The sequence below is a fragment of the Trichechus manatus genome, unplaced genomic scaffold (assembly GCF_000243295.1).
Source record: "Trichechus manatus latirostris isolate Lorelei unplaced genomic scaffold, TriManLat1.0 scaffold00063, whole genome shotgun sequence".
Lineage (NCBI taxonomy): Eukaryota > Metazoa > Chordata > Mammalia > Sirenia > Trichechidae > Trichechus > Trichechus manatus.
Window position 1 is genome coordinate 2,954,713 of NW_004443999.1, and position 21,737 is coordinate 2,976,449.

The following is a 21,737-nucleotide window of genomic DNA, read 5'->3' on the forward strand; positions in this document are numbered from 1 at the left end:
ACGCACACACGCACACAAGTGAATAGATTGGTATATCTTTCTTCTCAGGTCCTGTTTGATAACTATTTATTCCTGGAATATTAAAAAAAAAAAAAGACTTATTTTGTTATGAGTTGTTGGCACACCTTTATTGATTCAACATTGGCCAGGTAGAAAACAATCCACATATTTTTGGTTCTTTCTTAAAAACAAGTGATAGAATTAAAAAAAAATCCATTACTTTTCTGGGCAAGTTTTAAATGTTGCTTTATGCATATATAAATTATGAAGATTTCTGGATTCCTTAAACTAACTTTGACACATCATAATGGCAACATTTGTTTTCTGTCAGCTTCAAATGGAAAAAAAATCCTATAAACGAAAAATCACTTCCTCGGACCTGCTACAAAATGGAACCGATAGACTCAAAATTTGCCTGTGGGACAGAAGGGATATAGACATACGTCAATGATAAGAATAGAAGCTCCCTTTTCTTCCTCCCAACTATAACCACAAATAGCAATATGTGTGTGTACATGGAGAATAAAAGAGGAAATATGAACAGATGTAGGAATATTTACAGAGAGGGAATGTCAGTTTTAGTACCGAATTGGTGTAAATGAGGAATGAAAGTAATAGAATCATAGAGTGATGAATAATAGCTACTGATAAATGTCTCCCTTCTCCCTCTCTGTTCAAAGCTCCTTGGCTTAAGGCCAGAATGAAGTTTTTCATGTTTAGTAAGTAAATTGTGATTCCTGTGATCAGTCTGGATTAGACTGGTTTTCAATGAAAGACATTCTAAACACAGAGTTAAGATGGAGTGACGTGGAATTTTCCTCTCAGAACACATGTTACTGATATTTGAAGACACATGGGTCCTGCTTGAATTTCCTGAAACAGAGCTAGATGGGGAGTGGAGGAAAAGCCAGCAGCTGAACAGTAGGTTAGCATGAAACTGAAGATGCAGTCAGAGGCAAATAGCTCTGTGAAGTTAAATTAATTTGTAACTCTTATGCCTGGGAAGAAATCAAAGAGAATACCGCATGGGTAGCCTGCAGAGCCCTTTCATTTCCAATTGGAGAAGTGTTTGATAGTCCATTGAAACAGTAATTTATTAAAGATAACCAAGGAGTACACAATGAGAAAAACAAGTTTTGCATTCAGAAAGCCTAAAAATTAAAAACAACTATTGGCTATTTTGAGGAAGACGGTTATTAAGTTGCGTAAATGTAATTTTTTTTCTTGCTGACACACATGCTAACAGCCCATAATTCAATCTCTCTATGCCACAATTATTTTTTTTAAATCCATCCAGCTAAGATTAGTTTTAAGATTCTTAAACAATACTTTACAAAAATGGCCCCCTTAAAGAAAAGCCTTTGTCAAAACACAGTAAGTACGCATTCCAGTTTGCCTGGGATACTCTCCATCACATCTAATGTCCTAGAATAATTACAAATTGAGTACCCTTTAACTCTAAAATGTGTCCCAGTTTGGATAATTTACAGGGTCACCCTAGTCATCTATCACGAGTAAAGACAAACTTATGTGGCTCCCAAGGAATTTGGGAAAAACTGTATGAAGAGAACCAATCTAGCTTTCAGTTGTTCTCACAAACTGGATTAATTTGGCCAGAGTAATATCTAATAAAAACACTTTTTGGAAATGCTTTTAGGCAGAAAGTACTCTCTCCACTTTCACTAATACCCTTTGGGGGCATGGTCCCTGGAAACAGTGAGTTTTTATTTCTGAACATGTCAACTGTAGGTAAATGTGTCCGGGTGTATGATCCAAGATACCCCTTGACGTTTAATAGTCTATTACTGAAAGACAGTAATTGGAAACACTGAAGTTTTGCACTGCCCTCCTGAATATAAATAATAACAACAACAAGTAGAGAAAGTAGAGGTGGAGGAGAAGAAGTATAATTAATTTATCAATTTCTACTTGAAAAATGAAACCTTTTCCCATGATGAGAGGAAATGGGCTCCCTGGGTGTTTCAGAAGAATGACTGATTTTGTTGAGACCTTGTTCTCAAAGTATGGTCCATGGATCCTTAGGGTTGCTTGAGATGTTTCAGGAGATCTGTGAGGTCAAACTATTTTAATAATAATATGTCATTTGTATATTTCACCATGTTGCTATAAGAATGGTCTTGATGAAGCAGTAAAATATTTTAATTTTATTAAATCTCAATCCTTAAGTACACGTTTTTAATATTCTGTGTGTCAAAATGGGAAATACACATGAAGGATATCAAAGTATAATGGTTTTCTCACCAAAAAAAAAAAAAAAAACACTTCTGTGATCATGAGTTTCAAGCTCAACTAGCAGTCCCCCTCCCCAACATATTTTCTACTTGAAAGAGCAATAAACAGAATCAGAAGGAAAAAAAAAAAATGGCTATTCAGACTTTGGTATTTGTTACACATTCATTCAAAAATGAACAAAGTGAGCTTGTCACTTCAAGGAAAAGAGTATTTGTTGGCAATGATAAAATTTAAGCTTTCAAGTTAAAATTAGAAATTTGGAAAACTTGTATCTACCACCAGAAGCCTGGAAGTAACATTTCAGGACCTTTCACATAGGATTGGTGGTGATAGTAACAAATGAGATTTTTTGATGTTGTGTAATGAAATGTGTCAGCATTTGAAAGACCTATCTCGTTCAGAGGACAGTTCTGAATGGCCCGTGATTGATGTTACAATAGCATACATGGATAAAAGATCTATTTAAAACACAAGACAGATCAAAGATTTTAATATAACACAGCACAAAATAGTCATTGATATGGTGTCAGGTTCCATATTACAACTAACTTCTAAAAACTACTTCCTATTGAATTTTGGTGTTGCGTTAAAAAATAATATCTACAATTATCTGAAAAAATATTAAAATACTCCTCTCTTTTCCAGATCTGTATCTATATAAGGTCAGGTTTTTTTCAAGTACTTAATCAAAACAATATATCGAAGAATTGTAAATGGCCCTAAATAACCAAAGCAATCCTGAAAAAAATAACAAAATAGGAGGACTCACACGTCTTGATTTCAAAATGCACTACAAAGCTACAATATTCAAAACAGTGTAGTACTAGTGTAAGGATAGACATATAGGACAATGGCATATAATTAAAAGTCCAAAATAAACCCATACAGTTATAGCCAACTGATTTTTGACAAAGGTGCCAAGTCCGTTCAACAGATGAAAGAAGAGTCTCTTCAACAAATGCTAGTGGACAACCGGATTTCCACATGCAGAAGAATGAAAGTGGACCCTTCCCTCATTACCTCAAAATGGAGCAACTAAGTATAAGGGCCCAAACCATAAAACTGTTAGAAGAAAACATAGAGGTAAATCTTCAGGACCTAGTATTTGGCAGCAAATTCTTAGATACGACATCAAAAGCATAAGCAACAGAAGAAAAAATAAATTAGACTTCATTAAAATAATAAAAAAATGGTGCAACAGAGGACATAAATCAAGAAAGTGAAAACACAATCTACAGAATGAGAGAAAACATTTGGAGATCATATATCTTATAAGGGTTTAATATCCAGGATAGATAAGGACTCCTACAACGCAGCAGTCTGTCTTGGAAGAAGTACAGTCAGAGTGCTCCTTGGAAGCAAGGATGGCGAAACTTCGTCTCACATACTTTGGACGTGTTATCAGGAGGAACCAGTCCCTGAAGGACATCATGCTTGATAAGGTAGAGGGTCAGTGAAAAAGAGAAAGACCCTCAATAAGATGGACTGACACAATGGCTGCAACAATGGGCTCAAACATAACAATGATTGTGAGGATGGTGCAGGACCGGGCAGTGTTCTGTTCTGTTGTACATAGGGCTCCTGTGAGTCAGAATCGACTCGATGGAATGTAACAACAACAACAACAACACTCAACAACAAAAAAGGCAATCAATCCAGTTAAAAAAAATAGGAAAAGAGCTTGAATAAACATTTCTCAAAAAAAATGCAAACGGCTAATAAACTTGTGAAGAGATGTTTAACAGTTTTAGTCATTAGGGAGATGGAAATAAAAATGACTATGTGATACTACTTCTTACACACTAGGATGGCTATTATTTAAAAACGTTAGAAAGTAGCAAAAGTTGTCAAGGATGTAGAGAAAGTGGAGCCTTTGTTCACTGATGGTGGGAATGTAAAAGAGAGCAATCACTGTGGAAAACAGTTTGGCGGTTTCTTAAAAAGTTAAACATAGAATTAGCATATGATCAAGCAATTCCACTCTTGGGCATATGTCAAAAAAAAAAAAAAAAAAAGAAGAAGAAAGCAAGGACTCAAACAAATACTTGTACACCAATATTCACTGCAACATTATTCACAATAGCCAAAAGGCAGAAACAACCCAGGTGTCCATCAATAGATGAATGAACTAAAAAAGACAGTATATACGTACAAAAGGAATATTATTCTGCCATAAAAAGTATGAAGTTGTGATACATGCTATGTTGTGGATGAAGCTTGAAAACAATTATGCTAAGAGAAATAATCCAGACATAAAAGGACAAATATTATATGATTTAGGTAAAATATAAATTTATATGAAATATCTAGAATAGACAAATACATAGAGACAAAAAGTAGATTAGTTGTTTGTGTGGACTTGAGGGCTAGGGAAATGAGGAGTTATTGCTTACTGGGCACAGAGTTTCTGTTTGGGGTGATGAAAAAGTTTGGGAAAAAATAGTGATGATGGTTGCACAATATTGTGAGCATGATTAATGCCACTGGATTGTACACTTGCAAATGGTTAAAATGGCAAAAGTATATATATTTATATATATATATCAGAACACAATGAATACAGAAAGAGAAATAAGAATACAGATATCTTCTATTAAACCAATCATTAAAGAAATTTTTAAGAGTGGAAAGGGTTCCTGAGACCAAACAGTTTGAGATCCACTATCTACGTCATTATTCTTTTTCCTAATGATTGTAAATCAGTCCTCTCCAACCTCCCCCAACCCCCACAAAAAAAGATTAAGCTAAAAATGAAAAGGAAAGAAAAAAAGTAAAGAATAATAAAGGCAACATGCCACCAAATGTCGGCTCTATACTTTAATGCAATTTATGTACTCAGAGATCAGTATGGCTGTAGTGACTGTTTTTCCATTCTTTGTTTACGTACAACCTCTTGCTCTCAGAGTAAGATCAGCTGTGCTGCCACCAGGATGACAATGGGATCAGGTCAAAGAATCAGGCTAACATTCTCTCCTCAACAAGAAAGAGCTAAATGGAGTTTTAGTGCAAGCAAATCATGAGTGCTTGTAATCAATGTAGAAAAATAGTTGCATAATTTTGTGCGTTCACTTCCATGAAAGTCATATTAAAGAGGTCTGCATTCTTTCGTTTTTCATATAAAAATTTGATGTTGGAAAAAAATATCAGTTTTTGCTGAATTGACTGTGAAGCTGTTTCCAGAATTGTTTTCTAGAATCCACACTTGCATTTTATTTTAATTTTTATTGTAAAATATATCATACATACATAAAAGTATGTGAAACATATGTACAGTTAAAGAATAAAATTAAAATGACCATTTGTGTATGTATCACTCAGTTTATGAACTAGAACATTGTATTTTGATGCCATTTCCTATGGTATCATGCTTATTAATTCACTGGAAAAATTCATCATATTCTGTTAACTGAATAACTTAATTTGAGTTTGAAGAGTCAGTGCCCAAATGAATGCAGGAACACAAATGATTTTTTTAATAATTTTTTTTTATCAGCAATTACTGATTCTGGCATAGTTCTGTTAAAATAAATTTAGTCAATAGGAGCCATGACCTAGAAATTAAAAATCATACATTCCAGAGCTTCTTCACCTATGTTATTATGGATTCTAGAGGAAAAATTTTCATCTGCTCTTAAACATTTGCTGAGAGTTTTAGTCATTAACTTTTACAATTTATTTGCCTCTTGTATATTTCCATCTACCTTACAACTCTTGAGTTTAAAGTAACTCTTCATTCTAAAACTAATATCTGTTCTTTTTAAAACCTTTAGGAAATACAGAAAAATCCAAAAATGAAAATAAAAATCACCCATAATTCCATCACACGATGTTAACCTTGATATTTACATTTTCACCTTCCTGTGTTTTTCAGAATACAAATATACTTTCTTAATCCTTCTTGAAAAATCGCATTTTAAAGGAAAAAAATATGGTGAATATCCAGTTTAATAACGACTCTGCAAGTAGCCAAAATCATCCTAAAAGTACAATAACAGAACTCAAAAATCAAACATAAAAAAATATATATATATATCTCCAGTACACCTGCTTTGCAAGAAATATTAGAAGATCGTCTTCAGAGAGAAGGAAGGTGATACAGATCAGACAGTAGTAACTACATAAAGAAAGATAGAGCATCAGAGAAAAAATAAATGAGAGTAAAATAATTTTTTTTCTTCTTATTTGATCCAGTAGACAACTGTTTAAATTAGTAATAGCAACAATGTATTGGGTGATTGATTATAGGGTATGGATAAGTGGAATGAATTACTGCAATCTTTTAAGGGATGCAAGAGAGGAATTAGGGCACTCTGTTTTAAGGTAAGTGCACTACACTTGAAGCAATATAGTGTTAGTTACACGTAGACCTAGATTAGCTGTAAAAGTATATTGCATACTCTAGGACAAGTACTTAAAAATTTTAAATAGAAGCAAAATTCATATACTAAGAAAGAAGCCAAAATGGAATTATATAAAATGCTCAATTAAAGCTAGAGAATTTGGGGCCACAAAACACAACTTAACAAATGCAAAATAGCACACACCATGCAAATTATGCTCTCTGACCACAATGAAATTATGCTAGAAATCAATAAGAGAAAGGTAGCTGGAAAATTCTCAAATATTTGGAGATTTAACTAGATGTTTCTAAATAACACTACAGGTCAAAGGAAATATCTCAAAAGGAATTTACAAATATGTTGAATTAAATAAAAATGAAAATAAACTTATCAAAATGTGTAGGATGAAGTAAAAACAGTTCCTAGAGGGAAATTTATAGCATTTTTGTAGCATATAGCTACATACTGTATGATTCCAGTTATATATGACATTCTGGAAAAAAACACAACTACAGAAACAATAAACAGATCAGTATTTGCCTTGGGTTTCTGGGACAGTGAAAGGGTGGGAAGAGATGAATAGAGTGGAGCACATGGAATTTTTAGGGCAATGAAATTATTCCATATGATCTGTAATGGTATATACATGACTTTATGCATTTGTCAAAACCCATAGAACTGTACAACACAGAGTGAAGCTTAGTGTAAACTATGTTGTTGTTAACTGTTGTCGAGTTGGCCCCTGACTCATGGCAACCCCATGCACAATGGGATTAGACATTTTTGATCCATGGGATTTTCACTGGCTAGTATTTGAAAGTAGATATCCAGACCTTTCTTCATAGTCTGTCTTGGTCTAGAAGCTCCACGGAAACCTGTTCAGCATCACAACAAGCAAGCCTCCACCGACAGATGAGTCGTGGCTGCCCTTGAGGTACATTGGCCAGGAATCTAACCTGGGTCTACCTCAAGGAAGGCAAAAATTCTACTATAGACTTTAGTTAAAAATGTGTTAATATTGGTTCATCAATTGTAACAAACATACCATACCAAAAAAAGGTGCTAATAATAGAGGAAATTGTGTGTGGAGGAGGGGGGCTGCTATATGGGAAATCTTTGTACTATCTGCTCAATTGTTTCATAAATGATAACAAAAATTAAAAAAAAAAAGATACCCACTTTGTGTTACATGGTTCTATTTCCTGATTAAAGAAATTATAACAGTGTGTTAAATTGTCGGCTGTTACAGGGGTAAATTTGTATTTCGTATAGGTCTCACATTCTGATTATTAATGGATGTTTGCAGCTGTTTCTTTTCATTCTGAGTTATGCCACATCAGCAAATGAAGGTCTCAAAAGCTTGACTCCTTCCAATTCATTAAGGTCAACTCTCCTTCCAGGAGGCAGCTCTTCCCCAGTCATATTTTGAATGCCTGCCAACCTGAGGGACTCATTTTCCAGCACTATATCAGACAATGTTCTGCTGCTTTTCATAAGTTTTCCACTGGCCAGTTTTTTCAGAAGTAGACCACCAGGTCCTTCTTCCTAGTCTGTCTTAGACTGGAAGCTCCTCTGAAACCTCTCCACCAAAGGTGACCCTGCTGGTATTTGAAATACTGGTGGCAAAGCTTCCAGTATCACAGCAACACTCAAGCCACCGCAATACAACAAACTGACAGACACATGGTGTCCTGAGACCTCTGTGACTGGTACTGGCCATTTTGAAGTGGACAATCGATTATATGGTTTACTATGCCAGAAATGATGAAGAAGAATGGTATCACATTCATTCTCAAAAAGAACATTTCAATATTTATCCTGAAGTACAATACTGTCAGTGACAGGATAATATCAGTAAGCCTACAAAGAAGACCGGTTAATACAACTGTTACTCAAATTTATGCACCAAACACTAAGGCCTAAGTTGAAGAAATTGAAGATTTTTACCAGCTTCTGCCCTCTGATATTGAACAAACATGCAATCAAGATGCATTCATAATTACTGGTGATTGGAATGCAAAAGTTGTAAACAAAGAAGAAGGATTGGTAGTTGGAAAATAGGACCTTGGTGACAGACATGCCAAAGATCATATGATAGAATTTTGCAAGACCAATGACTTCTTCATTACAAATACCTTTTTTAAACAGCATAAACAGTGACTATACACATGGATCTCACTGGATGGAAAACATAGGAATCAAATTGACTACATTTGTGGAAAGAGATGATGGAGAAGCCCACTATCATCAGTCAGAACAAGGTCAGGGGCCAACTGCAGAACAGACCATCAATTACTCATATATGAATTCAAATTGAAGCTGAAAAAATTAGAGCAAGTCCACAAGAGCCAAAATACAACCCTGAGTATATCCCACCTGAATTTAGATACCATCTCAAGAATAGATTTGACGCATTGAACACTAATGACTGAAGACCAGACGAGTGTAGAATAACATCAAGGACATCATACATGAAGAAAGCAAGAGGTCATTAAAGAGACAGGAAAGAAAGACCAAAATGGATGTCAGAAGAGACTCTGAAACTTGCTCTTGAACATAGAGTAGCTAAAACGAATGGAAGAAATGATGAAATAAAGGAGCTGAACAGAAGATTTCAAAGAGTGGCTCAAGAAGACAAAGTAAAATGTTATAATGACATGTGCAAAGACCTGGATTTAGCTCAAGCTGAAAGAACTGAAGAAAAAATTCAAGCCTTAAGTTGCAATATTGAAGGATTCCATGGGTAAAAAATTGAACAATGCAGGAAGCATAAAAAGAAGATGGAAGGAATACACAGAGTCACTGTACCAAAAAGAATTGGTCAATGTTCAACCATTTCAGGAGGTAGCATATGATCAAGAACCAGTGCTACTGAAGAAAGAGGTCCAAGCTGCACTGAAAGCATTGGTGAAAAACATGGTTCCAGGAATTGACGGAATACCAGCTGAGATGTTTCAGTGAACTGATGCAGCACTGTGGGTACTCAATTGTCTATGCCAAGAAATTTGGAGAACAGCTACCTTGCCAGCTGCCTGAAAGAGATCCATATTTGTGCTCATTCCAAAGAAAGGTGATCCAACAGAAAGAGGAAATTATTGAACAATATCATTAATATCACACTCAAGTAAAATTATGCTGAAAATCATTCAAAAGCTGTTGCAGCAGTGCACCAACAGGGAACTGCCAAAAAATTCAAGCCAGACTCAGAAGAGGATGTGGAACCAGGGATATCATTGCTGATGTCAGATGGATCTTGGCTGAAAGCAGAGAATACCAGAAACGTGTTTACCTCTTTTTATTGAGTATGCAAAGACATTACACTCTGTGGATCATAACAAATTATGGATAACATTGCAAAGAATGGGAATCCCAAAACACTTAATTGTTCTCTTGGGTAACCTGTACGTAGACCAAGAGGCAGTCGTTCTAACAGAACAAGAGGATACTTCATGGTTTAAAGTCAGGAAAGCTGTGCTTCAGGATTGTATCCTTTCACCATACTTATTCAATTTGTATGCTGAGAAAATAATCTGAGAAACTGGACTATATGAGGAAGAAAGTGGCATTAGGATTGTAGGAAGACTCATTAACAACCTGCAGTAAGCAGATGACACAACCTTGCTCGCTAAAAGTGAAGAGGACTTGAAGCAGTTACTGATGAAGTTCAAAGACTACAGCCTTCAGTATGGATTATACCTCAACACAAAGAAAACAGAAATCCTCACTACTGGACCAATGAGCAACATCATGATAAGCAGAGAAAAGACTGAAGTTGTCAAGAACTTCATTTTACTTGGATCCACAATCAACACCCATGGAAGCAGTAGTCGGGAAACCAAACTACGTATTGCACTGGAGAAATCTGCTGTAAAAGACCTTTTTAAAGTGTTTGAAAGCAAAGATATCATTTTGAGGACTAAGGTGTGCCTGCACCAAGCCATGGTATTTTCACTAGCCTCATATACATACGAAATCTGGACAATGAGTAAAGAAGACTGAAGAAGAATTGATGCCTTTAAGTATGGTGTTGGGGAAGAATATTGAATGTACCATGGACTGGCAGAATGAACAAATCAGTCTTGGAAGAAGTACAGCCAGAATGCTTCTTGTAAGAAAGGATGGGGTGACTTTGTTTCAAGTAGTTTGGACATATTATTAGGAGAGACCAGTCCCTGGAGAAGGACATCATGCTTTGTGAAGTAGAGGGTCAGTGAAAAAGAGGAAGACCCTCAATGAAATGGGTTGACACAGTGGCTACAACGATGGGCCCTAGCATTACAATGATTGCGTAGATGGCACAGGGCCAGGCAGTGTTTCGTTCTGTTGTTCATAGGGTTGCTGTGAGTCAGAACAGACTTGACACCAACAACAACAACATATAAGTCTCAGGTATATTTTCTTTTAGCTTGAAGAAGAAATTAGATTTTACATGCTAGTTTCCATGGATAGTATTCTAGATGGATACGCGGCTGAAATCGTCCAAACAACCCATTGTGGTCAAGTCGATTCTGACTCATAGAGACCCTACAGGACAGAGTAGAACCGCCCCATAGGGTTTTTAAGGCTGTAATCTTTACAGAAGCAGACTGCCACATCTTTCTCTCATGGATCAGCTGGTGAGTCTGAACCTCAGACCTTTTGGTTAGCAGCTGAGTGCTTAGCCACTTCACTACCAGGGGTTCATTTGGATGGATCCCAACCAAAAAAAAAAAAAAATACAAACCAACTGCCGTGGACTCAATTCTGACTCATAGCGACTGTACAGGGTTTCCAAGGCTGTAATCTTTAGGGAAGCAGATTGCCACATTTTTCTCCTGCAGATCAGCTGGTAGATTCCTAACCAGCCGAATTCTTTAACCGCTGCACCACCAGGGCTCCTTTTTTAGGTGGATAGGCCTCGATTACAAAGACAGCTGTTTGTTAATACACATTTTGGGAACTTGTCCATTTCAGGAAATATAATTTAAGCAATATTATCATTCAAGCCATCTTAGTTTGATTTGGAATGTCACTTTCAAGAAGGGAAATGAAACATACCACCAGCATTCGTTGAAAGTTTTGAGTCATTTTTTTCTGCAATATTAGTTTAATAAGGATTAACACATTTGGAAAATCCTTTCACTATTTTCATTGTGAAGGGTATTTATTTTTGTTGCTGTAAAAACTAGAAGCAGATGTGAAAAGGCTGGGAAAGTGTGAGTCTCTCTTTTTCCACATAAAAAGTACCTTAGATGACAATTACTATCCTATTACCTTGAGAGCTGGTGTTCTTCATTAAGCTGTGATCAGCATGTGTGGAGTCAGGTCAGGCCAAGGAAGATTAGCAGCAAAATTGAAATGTGTCCCAGTTGCTTTCCCACATCACTTCCTCTCTGATCACCGGTGGCCCACACCATGACTCAGTGTGACCTCATCTCTCTTGACAGTTCTCCATTAGCCTTACTTAATCCTGGTTTTTAAAGACTTCCTTGCCTCAAAATTTTGCTTTGAGTTTTCAAAATGATAGCTTTTAGGCTAATTGCATCCGATGCATTAGATTGAATACATGAGACATCAGAACCTTTAATGAGATGGATTGACACAATAGCTACAATGAACTCAAACACATAATGATCATAAAAATGGCAACATTTTGTTCTGTTATATGTAAGGTTTAATCAGGTTACCATGAGTCAGAGCTGACTCAATGGTACTTAACAACAATAACAACAATCTTAACGAAATACACATTGACTGATGGAAATTTGGTCGGATCAGTGGATACAGCTATGGGAGGAAGGATTTTCTTCAAGTCCACCTAACAGTGAGGCAGGTGTTGGTGGGTCTGTGGGCATTATAAATAAAAACCAAAAACCGAATCCATTGCCGTGGAGTGGATTCCAACTCATAGCAACCCTACAGGACAGAGCAGAACTGCTCCATAGGTTTTCCAAGGCTATAATCTTTACAGAAGAAGATTGCCACATCTTTCTCCCTTGGAGGGGCTGGTGGGTTCAAACCGCCAAACTTTTGGTTAGCAGACTTGCTGCTTAACCACTGCACAACCAAGGCTCCTGCATTATGAATACAATTGATATACTGTATTGTTATGCAAATAATGCACACCTTCTACATTTGTTTGCCAACCACACCTTTCCCCTACAAGGTGTTTTTGTAAGCATACTGTGCTAATTTTTTTTTTTTTTACATCAACATGTTAAAAAAAAAAAAATTGATGGAGTGCTACTTACTAAAATACTTCCTGGGGAACGGCACCCTTGGAAAACCAACTTAGAAGATGTGCGTTGTTTGTGTAAAAATATGGTAATAAGAGGAAGAGAAGCTCTCTACCCTCAAGGAGCTTTCCTGACAGTGTTGAACCCTATGCTTACGATTTTGTGGAATTTTTGCTTATTAACAATTTTGTAACAAATGATGGCTAGTTTTAAAAGTCTTCATCTATCACCTAGATTGAATAGACACTGTTCCAGTGAAATTATAGTAAAAATAAATAATGCTGTACAGATAAAACTAGCAAATACATCAGGTGAAGTAGGAGGATGCAAAAACACTTCATTTATCCAAAGTCTCAGCTCTACAGATGAACTCACTCTAGGAAATGTAGCTAAGAATTAAAAATAAACAAAAGGCTTAGACTCACTACTATAAAAATGAGCAAACATACAAACTTTATTATGCAGTTGTAACTTCCTTTTTGGAAGAAAGTGGATATTTTCTCGGTACCTGTGTATTCTCTCCCTCAGTACCTGTATGTGATTTAATACAATTCTAACATGTTTATTTCATTTCTCAAGCTACAGAAAAAATAAACAAAGCAGTAGAAAGTGGAATATAGACATTAGTGATAGGCAAACTGAAAATATCAAAAAGTTTCAGCTGATAACAAGGGAGGCACAGAATACAAATCCCCCAAACTTAGAAATCTCAGACAGTTTAAGTAACAATTCTGTACACCACAATCCCTTGAATTTCTTAATATATTGAAGCCTAATTTAATCATTACTGTTTTTACCTCCTTGATTAATTAAGAAAGTGTTTTATTACATTTAGTATAATCCCTTTAGAATGCTGGCTGCAGCATGCATTTTTGAAATAATCACATCAGAATTATTAAAACAGAAAATCATAATGCTTATTGGTAGAAATTTTCCTGATTTAGAAAAGTTACTTGAAAACGTGGCCATGTTTTCCAGTTAAACAAGACTTGCCACCTCAAGCTTATGCCCTTTGTCTTATGCCATGATTTTGCCAACAGCTAAGAATATTTTAATCCTAGAAACTGAGGATAGAAAGAATATTCTAGAAGTTATTTCTTACCTTTTATTTGCATCTCTCCATTTTTCTTTCCATCTTCTCCATCACTGTGACTTGCTAGGAAAAAACAAAAGAAATGATTCAAGCTATATCAGATACCTTGCAATGTTTTTCATAAAAGGTATGATCTTGTGTTTTCTTTTCATAGACCCAGGACTGCATAGGCAGCTGTACTTCCTGCAACGACCATCCAACGTAGTAGCCACTGAAGGAAAAGATGCCGTCTTGGAGTGCTGTGTTTCTGGCTATCCTCCTCCAAGTTTTACCTGGTTACGAGGAGAAGAAGTCATCCAACTCAGGTATTACCGATTTAGGGCTTTTGTGGAGTATATGCTACTGTTTGTATTTCTCTAATGTGATGTGAGTATCCAGAAATAGTGGGGTATTTTCTTATAATAACTGGATATTTTTGACATTATAGTGTATGAACCACAGCATCCGAGATAAGTGGAGAAAACAGCGTCAAAATACATGAGATTGATCCTGAAAGGAAATTTAGAAAGCAGGGTTTGCCACTGAGATTATTTTGTCCAAAGAGCCTTCGGCAAAGATACTTTCAAAGATCTCATCCTAATAACATGATATAGAGAGTAAAATCGTTTTTAAAGAAACCAAGATTCCTTAGTCCAGATGTGTAGCAAGTCATAAAAGGCTCTGTACATTTTTCTAGCTCCAATTGTATCTGTCATCATCTCGGCCACTGCTAATATTTAAAACAAAACAGGAAGATAACTTGGCTGGCTTTGAATCAAAGGGGGCAGTTAACAATAAGGCAGTTAGAAAGTAGATACTTAATAGAATGAACTACCTGGTTTGAAACATTTTGATAAAATGGATCTGCCCTTAAGAAATTAATTTCATTGATTTTGGTCACTGGCATACACCTTCTTAACATATTTATTTTCTATGATGAAGTAGGTCCACAGGTCATAAATTAATCCTTGAATTTCATCTACCTTAAGTAATTATTCATATAACAGTATATAGTATGGTATCACAATCCTTCTGAGAACATTAAAGCATACCAAGATATCTGGGTGCAACTTCAGCATGTCAAGATATGGTCTCTGGATGTAGCCAGGTATTCATATTCAGTTTCAATATGAAATGAGGCTTTGTACAATGACCAGAGTCAGATTACTCAATAAGCAAGGTAAACACAGGCTTACTTGTGTTTACTTAATTTCACTACGGATTAGTAAATAAACACAAGTAAACCTATGTTTACCTTGCTCAGTGGGTAATCTGTCTCTGTCAGGGATTGTAAATTGGAAAGAAAGCCAGTCATCATATATCATATATCACTACTTCGAGTCTGTAGGAAGGTGCTGTAGGGTGGGGAGAGAGATGCCAGCCATACCTAGAAGCAGAAACTTTGATGTGAAAAAACGTGAAATTGTTTACTACAGATGATCTGGTAAACAAGGTAAGCACCGTGCCTACCTTGCCTATTGGATAATCTGCCCCTGACAATTTAATGGTCATTAAATTGGGATGTCAGGACACAGGACATTGACTTCTACTGTAGGCAACTACTTCTCTTGAAATTGAGGTCCTGAAATACAAAATGAGATAATTATACGAGATTATCTATAAATTCCCTCTCAGAATTTCTTCCAAGTTTAATCGGTTTCATTTCTTTGGTCACTGCACATGGCCTTCCAATGGGAAAGCTTACTGTCTTAGTTATCTAGTGCTGCTGTAACAGAAATGCCACAAGTAGGTAACTTTAACAAAGAGAAATTTATTCTCTCACATTTTAGGAGCTGAGAAGTCCAAACTCAGGGTGCCAGCTCTAGGAGAAGGCTTTCTCTCTCTCTCTTGGCTCTGGGAAAAGGTCTTTGTCTTCAATCTTCCTCTGGTTGAGTGCTTCTCAGCTTAGGCACCTGGGGTCCAAAGGAAGTGCTATTCTCCTCACTCTTGTTTCTTGGTGATATGAGGACCCCATGTCTCTCTGCTCGCTTCTTTCTTTTATATCTCAAAAGAGATTGTCTTAAGGTACAACCTAATCTTGTACATTGAGTCCTGCCTCATTAACCTAACTGCAGCTAATCCTCCCTCATTAATATCATAGAGGTAGGATTTATAGCACATAGGAAAATCACATCAGATGACAAAATGGTGGACAATCACATGATATCGGGAATCATGGACTAGTCAAGCTGACGCACATTTTGGGAGGACACAATTCAATCCATAACATTTACTCTGAGTAAATTTTTCCTCAGTAAATCTGATGATGTTGTTGTTGTTGTTAGGTGCCATCAAGCAACCCTATGTACAACAGGATGAAACACTGCCTGGTCCTGCGCTGTCCTCACAATCGTTGTTATGCTTGAGCCCATTGTTGCAGCCACTGTGTCAATCCATCTCATTGACAATCTTCCTCTTTTTTGCTGACCTACTTTACAAAGCACGATGTCCTTCTCCAGGGACTGATCCCTCCTGATAACATGTCCAAAGTATGAGATGAAGTTGGGCCATCCTTGCTTCTAAGGAGCCTTCTGGCTGTACTTCTTCCAAGACAGATTTTTTTCCTTCTTTTGGCAGTCCATGGTATCTGATGATACTAAGCCCTCATGGCTTAGAGTTTCTTTCCGACTTAATCATTCAATCTATAAGTTTAATATTCTATTGTGAATTTTATGTAAACCATTGAGTACTTGGCTTAATATACACATATGCTACCCTGCTCTTTAATTTTATATGCTTTATATCTTATAGGTCCAAAAAGTATTCTTTATTGGGTGGAAGCAACTTGCTTATCTCCAACGTGACAGATGATGACAGTGGGACTTACACCTGTGTTGTCACATATAAAAATGAGAATATTAGTGCCTCTGCAGAGCTCACAGTCTTGGGTAAGTTAATAACTCAAGCTGGGATTTCATTGTACCCTTCAAAATATATCACAGATACACTGTAAATTCTTACCACCAAATCACTCACTATGTTTATTAGTATAAACTCGCAATATCCCAGTACTCCACATGTGTCCTTGCCCTTCTTTAATTAATTGCACAGGGGTTAAATGTAGTATTTGAACACTAGCTCATTGAATTAAAGTCCAGATATATCACTCTTTAGTGTAATTATTCTAGTGATACAACTGAAGTCTAGCAAAAATGATTACTTGATAGCTGTGTTGAATAACAATTGAGAGCTTCCAAAATATCATCCCTGGGGAAAAGAAATATGAAAAAAAGGAAAGAAATTGTATTAAAAAAAAATACAGTTGAATAGAAAACACAGATGTTACTTGAGACGGCAAGGTCTCCAACATTAAATTCGAGAGTGTTGGTAAGATTGTTTTGTTAACATGGAAATACTGTAGGTATTATGTTGAAAATCAAATACATCTACGCAAAGCATTCATAGCAAAAACCGAAAGAAATTTAAGGACATAGATGGGTTCATGTTTTCAGAAAGCGAGTCATCATATATCTATCACTGCAAATTACTAATTTATAAATGAGTGGTTGTTTGAGTACTTACTTTATATAGTGCCTGTATATAGTAGGTACTCAAACAACCACACATTTTATCAACTCTTCCAGATTTCTTTTACCCAGTTTCATTTGAGCCATGTAGTCTGGAGAAAGTAACTTAACATTTGGATTTCAATTCCTTTTCCTTGTACCAACAAAAAATTGGTTATCAGTACTTGGATTTTTTTCCTCTAGAATAAATTATTTTCCTTTTAAAGAATCCAGGAAAAATCATAGGCTGTTTAAAAGTTATTCAGTAGAAATGAGAAGCTATGGTACACTGACTATATCTGCTAACCTGTATTGTAATATTATTATGCTACCATTTTGCTTTTGGGCTTTAAAGTTTATTCAGAAAACACTTTCATCTGCGGATAACATAATAATGTATATGATGGGTTAGGCAATGGACTTGTTTGTTCTTTGATCAAACTATAAATATTAAGCTAAGAATAGCAGAAGCCTTTAATGCTTGGTTTTAGGGGTAGCACTATTCTAACTAAAATATCAGCTGTCTTGCAAATGGCAACAATTTAATTTCCCCATATTTTATATGGAGTTTTTTTTTTTTTTTGGTGAAACTAAGAAAATAGAACTTTCGTATTTGCAATGTCAAAGTATAGTAACACAGAATTACTATCATAGAAATTTTATTATAATGTATATTACTAATCATAAGGCAAATGTGGTTATGAAATAAACTAGAATTTATATTAATCACAGGTAAACCCTTCCTTATAAATACATAAGGTCAAATTTTATATCAAATTAATGAGCAACATTTTGACATGGAATGCCTCAATGATATCTTAGCCGAATGTGTGTAAATACTGATTTCTGAGGATCAATTAAGTAAATTAGCTTAGATAGATATGCATGAGCATACATATATGCATGCATATTAATAGTCTTTTTCTCTGGGAATTGTTTAAATTATGAGAAATAATTATATGCTATTTAATGCAGGTAAAACTATCTAAAGATGCATAAGGAAAAAGTTAATAGTTTCCCCCGCTGCAGGCCTTGCATTCCTATCCCTCTGAGATGAATAATTTTAGTAGCTTGTTGTATTTTATTCCATAATTTCCTTATGTCTCATTGAAGTATATATGCCTAGATATAGTTTTGTACTTAGATGATAATGATTTTCTTCATGCTTGATGGTAAGTCTCCTTTACAACATTTCTATTAGATCCTGAGCAATATTATTTTAATGTATTAATCACATAAGAAATCAATCAATATGATAATATTGACATATATCAACATAAAGAAATAAATTTTAATTAAATTAACGTGTAATATAATTTGAATTGTGTATGTGTGTATATATAAAACATTTAACATTTACTGAATACAAACAGTATGTGGTATTTATTCTTCACAATATCCTCGGTGGAAGGTTATAGATGAAGCCTATTAAATAGCAGTGCTCCTGCCTAGACTAGTTCTGTACCAAATGAGAAATCATAAAAAGGGTAAGGTGTAGGATGACCCAAATATCACCTTTATTAAAAATAAAGCTGTCATTGAGAATGTGGTTCATAAATGCATGAGACAGGTGGATCCATCTGCTCACCGGCAGCAGGAACCTCAGCAAAACTTCCCTTCACCTCTTGGGTTTTCCCCACTACTTGGTGGCTGACAGCGGTTGAAAGCATGTGCCATCTTTGGTCAGATGTGTCCCAAGAGAGAAAGGTAGGTGAAAATGGCTCCTTTAATTGTCCAGTCTGGTCAGGTCATTTGTGTCATTTGCCCCCTATCCCCCAACAAGAAAGAACTAGTACTGGGGAGGGTTAGTAGGAATTCTTACACTGGTGGAGCCCCCTCCACATAGAGGAAACATCAGTATTGAAGAAGATGCTTTCACCATCTCCACCACCAACATTCCAAAAACCAAAACCAAATCTGTTGCCACTGAGTCAATTCCGACTCATAGCGACCCTATAGGATGGAGTAGAGCTACCCCATAGAGTTTCCAAGAAGTGGCCGGTAGATTCAAACTGCTGATCTTTTGGTTAGCAGCTGAGCTCTTAACCACTGTGCCACCTGAAGACATTTAGGCACAGAGGGATAATTAACTGTCCAAGTTCATGCAGCTAATAAAGGGAGGATCCAGGATTCAAATCCTAGCAGTCTGGTTAAAGAGTCCAGGCCTATGCTCTGCTACCTGCATAATCCATGCACCTCTGGTTTATCTTCTTTTTCTGAAAAGGGTATAAAATGAGGCAGGTTTTTGTGAAACAAATGAGATGATTCTGAAATTTTAGTTTGGTTAATAATTGGATATGTTGTCACTTGCATCAAATAAAATATGAGAAAATATTGAAACAATCTTGAGATGGCAGGGGAAAGGTAGGTAAGAGAAAAAGGAAGAAAGGAATAAAATTATTCTTTGAGAATGAAGTTAAAACAACTGATCATACTTACAATTTGTGGGCAAAAAGGCAGATGAAAGTGCACTTGGTATTGAATGTTACATATTCTTTAATTGTAGTTATTATTTTTTTCAAAGTCATGCACCATTTGTATAATCAATAGAACAAACATGAAGGCATAAATGTTAATATGAGAAAATTCAGAAAAATATTGAGGAAAAAATAAAACTCACATATAACCCAATGACCCGGACTTTGCAGAAACGCGCGCTCGTGCACGCACACATACGCATGTTAATTTTCTTAGAAATCAGATATATGCTATATTATAACTTTCTTTTATTTGAAGATGAATCATGGCATCTTCCTCTGTGTGTGTTCTTCATTTCCTTATTATTGAGCATCATGGGGTTTCCGAGTTTTACTAAAAAACAAAATAAAAAACATCGAGCTGATTGTACTTACATATCTTTGCCATTTATTTGCTCATATCCCAAGGAAAAGTATCCCAGAAGTGCTTATACTACCCCATCAGCAGTGTAAGAATTTGTCCCTCACCAAAAGTATGTTTCTTCCCTTTCCAATATTCACCTATCTAGTAATTTTATAAAATGGAGTCTCCTTGTTCTGATTTGCATCCCTAGTAAATCTACATTTTTAAATAATTTTATTAGACATTTGCATTTTAAACTTTGTAAATTGGCTATCTTATTTGACTTTTTTACTAATATTGAAATATTCATCCTCATTTTATTGATTTGCAGAAACTCTTTCTATAGCAAGAATAGTAACTATGAAGTCTATGTTATGTGTTTTTTTTAATTTTGTATATAGTACCAATTTTTTTTCTTTATTATTTCTGGCTTTGTTGCCATTAGACTTACATTTTCATTCTAAATGAACCACTCTGTTTCCAAAAATCTGGTTGTAGATTGCATATTGAGTGTATAAATTAGAAGCATTATTACTTTAAAAAAATAGAGCTGGGAGAAAATCTTGGGTTATGATATTTTGTTTTTTGTAAGAAATCTCCCTACTAATTTTCATTTTAAAGAACTCCCACAGAACTTTTATAATTTACAACTATTGTAGAAGGCATGATTTAATTCAGGGGTGGTTAGAATATTTTTAACTGTTGTACCCAGGCTCTAATATTGAATGTTGATATAATAAAATATTAAATATAGTCTTTGACTCTGATATAAAGTCAAAGGCTCATCCTGCAGGGATGAGTGTGTTTATACAGAAAATAGAGCTCATTGCTTTTTTTTTTCTTTAATGAAAAGGAATCAGATAAAGGGAAAAAGAATCTCATTATTAATGAATTCAAATTTTAATCATTTTTTATTTTAAGCATATTTAAATTATTCATAAGATACAATGTCATAAGAAATTCAAGCTTTAACCAATAAAATGCCTAACCTTGGACAAGCCCTGTGCACTGTCCATACAGACTTGGAAGGAGGTGGGTGGAATGTTTGCTTGGCTCTTCAGTACAAGCCATCAGATCTAACATCAGTGAGAAAATTAAAATATTTATGAACTTTCCAGAAAGGATTCTGGAATTTCTTTTAAAGGAATCTGCCCTTATATAAGCACTGCATGATTAAAAAAATGATTTTTATATGTAGATTTTCTCATTATTTTCCTTATCAAAACTTTAGAAAAGGACTGGCTAGGACTAGAGCTGGCACAAACTGGCTTTGAAGGGTATAAATACATCTGTTAGGTCAGCCCTTTGCACAAAATTGAAAACTTGAAACCAAATCTGAGAGTTTTCTGTCTTCCACACCTGGGAGTGGCACGTATCCTGGACTTGGCACATATGTTTAGACTTCTTCTACCAACTATAGAGCTCTGAGAAGAAGAAACTATTTGAGGCAAGTTTTGCCCCTGTCCTGTCTGACTCTTCTCCTTAATGAGCAGGGGTCCAAGAGTCATTGCCTAGGAATATGTAAAGTAGG

The 21,737-nt window shown here is 35.5% G+C and overlaps 1 protein-coding gene across 1 annotated transcript in view; it reads left to right on the forward strand.

Moving 5' to 3' along the window:
* DCC (DCC netrin 1 receptor) overlaps positions 1-21,737 on the forward strand; it is a 608,075-nt gene that overhangs the window by 20,704 nt on the left and 565,634 nt on the right. The window contains exons 2-3 of the mRNA XM_004379240.2: positions 14,056-14,206; positions 16,632-16,768. Coding sequence (XP_004379297.1) covers positions 14,056-14,206; positions 16,632-16,768 — 288 coding nt within the window. The remainder of the gene's footprint in view (positions 1-14,055; positions 14,207-16,631; positions 16,769-21,737) is intronic.